This window comes from Copadichromis virginalis, linkage group LG18 (assembly GCF_057382275.1).
Source record: "Copadichromis virginalis isolate Kocher_CV1m ecotype Utaka linkage group LG18, C_Virginalis_male_GT1.1, whole genome shotgun sequence".
Lineage (NCBI taxonomy): Eukaryota > Metazoa > Chordata > Actinopteri > Cichliformes > Cichlidae > Copadichromis > Copadichromis virginalis.
The window spans coordinates 19501383-19509126 of NC_140635.1; the positions used below are offsets into that span (position 1 = coordinate 19501383).

At 40.6% G+C, this 7744-nt stretch overlaps 1 protein-coding gene across 2 annotated transcripts; it reads left to right on the forward strand.

Annotated features, from left to right (window-relative positions):
• The first annotated feature begins 312 nt into the window (after positions 1-312).
• kdsr (3-ketodihydrosphingosine reductase) lies at positions 313-7302 on the forward strand. Of its 2 annotated transcripts, none has more exons than XM_085439053.1 (10): positions 313-853; positions 1494-1583; positions 1841-1897; positions 2114-2179; positions 2253-2348; positions 3128-3319; positions 3877-3960; positions 4124-4207; positions 4321-4422; positions 4518-7302. In XM_085439053.1, exons 1-10 carry the CDS (start codon positions 665-667, stop codon positions 4635-4637), a joined length of 1080 nt encoding a protein of 359 aa, XP_085295179.1. In that variant the 5' UTR covers positions 313-664; the 3' UTR covers positions 4638-7302. The 2 variants fall into 2 exon arrangements, with proteins under 2 accessions (XP_085295179.1, XP_085295180.1); XM_085439054.1 differs by lacking the exon at positions 313-853 and adding an exon at positions 890-1256.
• Positions 7303-7744: the final 442 nt, after the last annotated feature.

Here is a 7744-nt window from a genome sequence, read left to right on the forward strand (position 1 = left end):
CCAACTCTCAAGCCTTTTCTTTGTGAAGAGGTTATCAGTGCATATGATTTTCTGTTTTTCATTTCCACAGTGTAAATAAAAGGTAAAGCAACAAAGAGAAGCTGTTTACTTTTTCCCTGTAATGAATCAACTGTGCTGTTGCCAGTAATTTAAGGTAGAAATGTAGTTTTAAAAAAGTCACAGAGTCAGCCTACCTGATGAATGTAAAGCTGCGTGTGTCAAAAAAACTGCAAGTTCATTTGGGTGTGTAGCTATTGCTCAAACGGATACTACGAATAAAAGTGGTGGTGCGTTGCATTATGGGAATTGCTGTTCAAGCCCGATGAGCCAACGTTGCAGGTTCCAGAGAGCAAGTGCATGCTTTAGAACTACAAGTACCACGTAGCACAGTTCGGCGTCCGCTAACACTTCGATTTGTTTTGGTTCATGTAGACTGCGCTTTGTCACGGGGGAGCCGAGATTCACCGCTGCACTCTAACCTGGTTGTTACACGTCTGTGACCTGCTACCGAGCTCTGGGGGAAAAAAAAAAAACACTCCTCCGGGGTTTGCATTTCGCCGCCCCCCTCTTTCAGCACCGCCGCCTACCTCGTAGCTCTCTTATCGGACCCCCAGAAGCTGGCCTGCTAGTTAGCAAACAAGCTAACGATTGCCAGATTTCACCCATGTCCTCTGAAGAAGGGTTCAGCTCAGCGATAACAGATTGGCTTTTTATCAATTCCTGGTGGCTCCTTCTTCCGTTCATCATGCTGCTTGTTGTCGCTGCCTTCATCGTTGCTTTTGTGTTGCTGTTATATATGATATCGCCCCTCATTAGTCCCAAGCCTCTGAAATTGAACGGGGCCCACGTCGTGGTAAGTGTTACGGTTTAGCTGGCTGGTAACGGTCGCTAACGGCTACTCATAACTGCAGTTTTAAGTTAGCCTAGCTGAGTTTAAGGTTAGCCATAGCTTTATATTTACGTTAGGTGGCGTATTCGCACTTAGCCTAAGGACAACAAGAAGTCGTAACTTTCTTTTTTCTTTTTCATCGTTTATTTTAATAGTAGCTGAGTTTATTGCGAAAGTCAGGTGTCTGTCGTGACACGCCCACATATGAGCTAAGGAATATTGCTTTAATTAATGCTTCAATCTTACTTCACAACCTGTTTTATACTTGGATAAAGTATAATCCACTGAAATAAAACCAGTGCAGTAACCACTAACTTCAGGTAATTCAGCTTGGTTAATGATAAACTTCGCAGGCAGGCCACTAAAGGTAAATATTGTTTGCTTTACCTTGATGTACCTAGTAAACTCTCAGAGACAACATTGTGGGGTTAGGATAATTTTATTATGCAATAATGCTAAAACAGTAGGAAAAATGACTTTTTAAACGATTAACTTTATTAAAGCTGCATTACCTTTTGAGAAACATAATTAACATTTCCAGGTTAACCTGTGCCCCAGTCTGAGTTGCATTATCATTTACCCTTTTGTTTGAACTTTGATTTAGGTGACAGGAGGCTCCAGTGGGATTGGGAAATGCATTGCTATTGAGTGCTATAAGCAAGGAGCGTTCATCACTTTGGTGGCGCGAGACGAGGTAAGCACAAACATTTAGCAGATCCTACCTTGGAGTGTAGCCTCGTCAACAGGCTGTTTGTTGTCTGAGCGCATCTGATGTCACACAGTCAAACTCTAAAGGTGAACTTGTTCCATGTCACTCACATGCAAAAGTGCACGTGAGTTGACCCGCATTATTACATGTTTTCATTTAGTTGTGGAGTTCATGACATTCATAATGATATTTGCAAGCTTTTGTGTGTATAACAGTAAACATGCATTTTTTTTTTCCTGTAGGAGAAGTTGCTTCAGGCAAAGAAGGAAGTGGAGAAATTTGCCATCAATGACAAGCAGGTATGGGTTCAGTATGTATTTCAATAAAAGATGCCTTTTATTAAAGAACTCATTAAAAGTATATTCTACATGCATAATCTTTCCTGCACACATTTTCCAGATGTGTAGGCTTAGAGAAATGATTAAAGTAAAGATAAATCATTAAAAACGCCGCATATGTAGGCTGTGAAAAGTGATTGCATTTTGCATTATTAAAATCTTGGTTTCCTTATTTAGGTGGTGCTCTGCATCTCAGTTGATGTTTCCAGTGATTACAGTCAAGTGGAAAACGTGATAAAACAGGTAGTGTTACCCTCTAATGGAACATAGCTTTAATAATTAAGAAGTACAGCAGTGACTTTTTCCTGTCGTGCAGGCTCAAGAAAAGCTAGGTCCCGTTGATATGCTTGTGAACTGCGCTGGAACTTCAGTTTCTGGAAAGTTTGAGGAAGTGGAGGTAGATCGTTTTAAAGTAAGTACCTGCAGTCATTGGATTCTTTAAGTTCCAAGGACTTTAAGCTTCTCATAGTAGTGCTAAAAACTGTTTAGAAGTATACAGTTATTCATTGCTGATAATTACAACCGGGTGAAAGATCAGAATAATAAAGCTGTGTTGCAGGGGTGTGTTTTTTGTTTTGTTTTGTTTTTTCCAAATTGAATCACACATGAGAATCGGTTTTTCCTTGATTATAATAGGCTTTTGGTTAGGTGAAACACATGTGGACTGTTCAGTGTATTTTTCCATTACTTCTGGGCATTTGCTAATCATAAATGTATTTTATGAATGAGCAAATTAAATCCTCCATAAATAAATGATTAAATAGATTTTTATAACCTGAGGGGGAAGGCCATTATATTCTTTGGGAAGCTTCACAATTCCTTCTTATATGAATGGAAAAACCTGCCGCGAATTTAATAGGTTTGATCGAGAGCATTAATTTCTTTAAAATTACTTAAAATTATTGGCTGTCGACATAATACATGTGCACCAAAGCAGGAATTGGGTCTTTTGAAATGAGTGTTATACATTATGTTCTTATTAGAAAAGGTTTGATTTGTGACTTGGTAAGAAATCACATTACTGTCAGAATTTCTGAAGAAGTGGCTAAATTTATGGCCTTTGGCCTGCTGTGAATCAAGAGACTTTGAACTGCTCAGGTTTTAAAGTGACTGAAGCTGCCTACAATTATGTAATGTACCATGGACACTGGTTATAGTTTAATGTAGTATTAATGTAGCCTTCGTTTCCAGAAATTGATGGAAGTGAACTACCTGGGCAGCGTTTACCCAACACGAGCTGTCATAACCACCATGAAGGAGCGAAGAATGGGCCGCATCATGTTCGTTTCCTCCCAGGCGGGCCAGATTGGTCTGTTTGGTTACACTGCCTACTCCCCATCTAAGTTTGCCCTGCGAGGCCTTGCAGAGTCGCTGCAGATGGAGGTATGTGTTTTGCAAAAATTGCCTACAAACACGCTTGAAGCAATTCTTAGCATTCCTTAGCATAGAATATGAATGACATTGCACGACCAGAAGTAGGCAGGACTGAAGATAAACTTTTCTCAATTTCCTTCAACTGAAGTAACTACCAAAGAGAATGACATTTGATCTGAGAGTAAATGCATTAGAGGTTCATCTAAGCAGCCAGAGCCTGGAGTGTCCACAAGCACCCAGCCTTCATATGCAACAAGCCTGTATTTGTATAGCGCTTTTACTAGTCCCTAAGGACCCCAAAGCGCTTTACACAACCAGTCATCCACCCATTCACACACACATTCACACACTTGCAGTGTGTCTGCAGCTTGAGTGAAGATGATGATAAGGGACATTTCACTAGAGTCAGTGCTGTAATGATTATACTTTTTCTACATATAGGTAGCATTCAGGCTAACTTTTATTGCTTGTCAAAGAGCTGTTGAAATGTTAACGTATGTAGTTAGTTGTCATGGTCTCAGTAGTGGAATTGCTAAGGCAGTTATTGCTCTGTTTTCCTTCTGCAGATAAAGCCCTACAATATCTACGTGACTGTGGCATACCCCCCTGACACTGACACTCCAGGACTGGCTGAGGAGAACAAGACAAAGGTATGCAACAGTACAGAGAAATACTTACTTTTCTTACTTCCTGTTTCTTTATGTAAATTTTCTTGGAGGTGTTTTCCCTTTATTTTCACATTTTAGACTGCTGCTTAAATGCTTGCGGTCTTACCCCCACCCCTCTCTCTCTTTCTCCGCTTTCCTCTCCCAGCCTCTGGAGACCAAGTTAATCTCTGAAACCTCTGGAGTTTGTCAACCAGACCAAGTGGCCAAAATCATTGTCCGGGACGCAGTGGTAAGAAGCTCGGATCACATTCAGCGCCCAGTTTAAAAATGAGATGTGTGCTCTGTATTTTGTTTGTTTTTCCTTTGGCAAATGTATCTGCTTGTTTTTCGTTCATCTCACAGCAGGGGAACTTCAACAGCTCTGTTGGTCCAGATGGTTACATGCTATCAGCGCTCACCTGTGGAATGTCACCCGTCACCTCCATCACAGAGGGTCTCCAGCAGGTACAGCCCTGTACATGATAGGAAATTGCAGGAAATTGCTCCTCAGCAGATCTGCAAATTTAAGCCTAACCTTTTATTTTGAAATTCCCGCACAGATCGTCACCATGGGATTGTTTCGGACCATCGCACTTTTTTACCTGGGGAGCTTTGACAGCATCGTGCGCCGCTGCATGATTCAAAGGGAGCAGTCAAAAGCGGCCAATAAGAGGGAGTAACAGCAGCCTTACCTTCACCTCACCCCGATGCCCCCAACCCTCTACCCACTGCCCTCCCAGCCAGTCCCTTCCTCCAGCTGTACGAGTGCACAACCGTAGGTGGGGGTGGGGTTAAAAAACAAAAGGCCATGTCAGCATTTCTGATGTCAACTTTAGCAGATGGAATGGAAGAAAGTGGCAGATGTTTACGTGTCTACTCCACAGACTTGATAGCCATTTAGATGTATTTTTTTCCCCTGGTGACTTCAGTTTAATGTGTCCACCTGCTTCTTTTGGAAGCAGCCTTACTTTAGAGGAAAGAGGGGTGACTAAAAATCCCACATCCTGATTTCCAGTATCTAGGCTTCCCTTCTTCAGTTTTTTTTTTTTTTTTGGTTCCCACAGAGAAGAAAAGCAACAGCCCGTCTAACCGGTTGTGCCAAATATGGCCTGAATTTTTTATTTTTTTTCCCCACCAGAGGCTATAGCGAAAACAGAATAGTTGTTACTCTCTTTTTCGTCATGTTGTGCCGCATGTATCAGAGATTTCCATCTTTTAGAGAGTTTTTACAGTTTTCACTATATAAGCCCTTTCTTTCCCACCTTTTCCATACTTCAGGTCTTTGCCGGCAAAGATCCTTCCCTTTTTTTTTTCCTCTCTCTCGCTCTTTTTTGACTGAATAACCTCTGTGTTTAAAAGCGGTCGTGACTCACAGTGGTTTTGTTTATGCTGCGGGATATTTTTGTTTGTGTTTGTGTGTGAACTGAGGTCATACATTATACGACAGTACTCTTCCATGATATCAAAGGGCAGGAGAGAGCTTATGTTTGTCTTTAATTTTTTTAAATCTATATTTCATAAAATAATCTCCACATATTATCATTATTATTAATAATAGTGATACTATTCCAAAACGTTACGTGCAGCGTTGTCGCTGAAAACCGTGGGATGTGCAAGTGTGTTTGCTGTGACTGAGCCGACCACCTCCGGAAAGAGTAAAGCCATTCGAAGTTTTTGTCTCGGGAATAAAGACAGCAAAAACGTTTTCCTCGTCATTCCAGCTAAGTGAAGAAAGTAAAGCAGGTACTATGGGTTGAAGCCATGAAGTCGTAAGATTAGAGTGGGAGGGGATACACAAACAAATAAACCAGCACATAAATTTAAGTTTCACTCATGCACTTGTCAGTTTAATTAAAAAAAAAAACAAAAAAAAAAACACTAATAAGTTGCTAAAGGAAGCATGAAGCGTATCATTTTTTACTTGCAGTTTTTTGTGTCAGTGCACATTCTCAGCCATCCCCAGTGAAGATGCATAATCTGTCAGGTTGGTGTAACTCAGAGATGGGCGGGACTCGCTGGTTCGGGTTGTGTCTCTGTACATCTAGTGAGGGCGCTGGTGAGTCATCTTATATAATGGCCAAACTTTTGGAGGAACAAGAGTGGAAGTGTTAGCCCTCATCTCTACGATGCTCTTTTTGTTGTTGTTGTTGTTGTTGTTGTTTTGTTTTTTACATGCACTGACGCTGTCGTGCACTGCTGGGACTTCAAAACTCTCTAGATTACAAAATATAGATTCCCTTCTGATTTCTGTCAAGTCTTAGTTACCATCTGACTTTCTTATTGTTTTGAATGCAAAAGGAAGAAGAAAATACAATGTTGACTCTCGCAAGTCTTCCTTTGGTCCAGTCGGAGAGAATGTACTTTATAACAAAGCGATACAAATCAGAACATAGGAACATTATTTTTTAAATACACCAATATTTGAATGCCAAAATGTGTTAAGACAATTTCTTGAGATCGCAGCACATTTATTTGTGGTTTATTTTGATGTCGCTGCTCTTTTGATCTTAGTGTTAGTTTATAAAAGCTGGAGAGCAGCATGCGGCCCATTCTACAGCCTTAAGACGTGACTACTGATGAAGCGAACGCTATGAGAGAGTGGACCCGTCCGCAGAACAATGTGACTTCATACGTTAGTGGATGATTGGTTTACCGGGTGATTTTTTTTGGTGACTTATTTGGTGTGAAATGCCAACTGTTTGGGGGGGGGGAGGGGTTTGGGTTTGTGTGTATGTGTGTGTGTTTGGTCAATTTCTAGTGTTTCTATGACAAAAGAAGCCTTACTGAAATCCAAGACATGAAATTGAGAATGGATGACTCATGTTTGATGATGTTCTCATTTGATATTGGTTAAAGGCGTACTGTCCCGCACTTGAGAGCTTTCCATAAATGTACATTTATTGCTTTAAGAAGGTTTTTCTTTTTTCTTTTTTTTACCTTGAGGTAGCAACACATTGATGGATAGAACATGTAGCTCATGTAAAAGCAGTTTTGTTTTCACTAACACAACTTTAAGCTATGCAAATGAAGCCTCTGCTAACAATATGTTTAAACATACAGTAAAGATTTAAGTTCTGTAAGAGTCACGCTAGTTTCCCTCGTTTAATGGTGTCATTATCGGATGCTCAATGGATTTAAAAGTCTTGAACATGAAAGTCATACTGCACTCTTTGGTTTCACGCTTTTTTCTGTTTTCTTTGCTTTATACTCTTTCTGCCAAAAAAGCTTAACACCTTCACCTTGTGTGCCATTGAAAGAAAATGTGAGGAGTGGAACATTTCTTTGTCTTATTTTCTTACATGATAAACTAAATAAATACCTGTGAAGAAAACCTAAATCCTTTTACTCCTGGGTGTCGTTGTCTCTTCTTAAATTGCTTTAGACCTCTTTGACTGAACTTGCCTTAAGGGGGGGGGGGGGATGATTAAATCTCAGCATGATCATGGTTCAGAAGTTTTGACAGTGCAGGGTTTGTGTAGGACTGAGGATGTTAAGTATTCTGTTTGATAGAGGATGACATTTAATTTTTTCATAAGGGAACTTCCCAAAGCAGCAGCAGCTCTCGGGTTTACAGAGTGCAGGACTTTAGATGCTTCGTTAGACTTGTGGGAGAATAAGTAGATGACAAATAGGGGAGATGCTTTAAAAAAAGATGAGAAAAGTTTAAAGAAGACAGGGAAAATGTAGACTGGTGCATCAGTTTTGCACTTGTAAGGTTAAATCTGTGTCCACAAGGGGGTGGCTGGACTACATCAAAGCAATCCCTCGCCAGGGTGGTCCTCTGCCC

What these genes read in the sequence shown, in the direction of transcription:
- kdsr (XM_085439053.1), top strand. Translation starts at nt 665, where the DNA reads ATGTCCTCTGAAGAAGGGTTCAGCTCAGCGATAACAGATTGGCTTTTT. An exon ending in TGGAAAACGTGATAAAACAG is followed by an intron (nt 2,180 to 2,252) that starts GTAGTGTTACCC and finishes CCTGTCGTGCAG; the next exon opens with GCTCAAGAAAAGCTAGGTCC. An exon ending in CAGAGTCGCTGCAGATGGAG is followed by an intron (nt 3,320 to 3,876) that starts GTATGTGTTTTG and finishes TTCCTTCTGCAG; the next exon opens with ATAAAGCCCTACAATATCTA.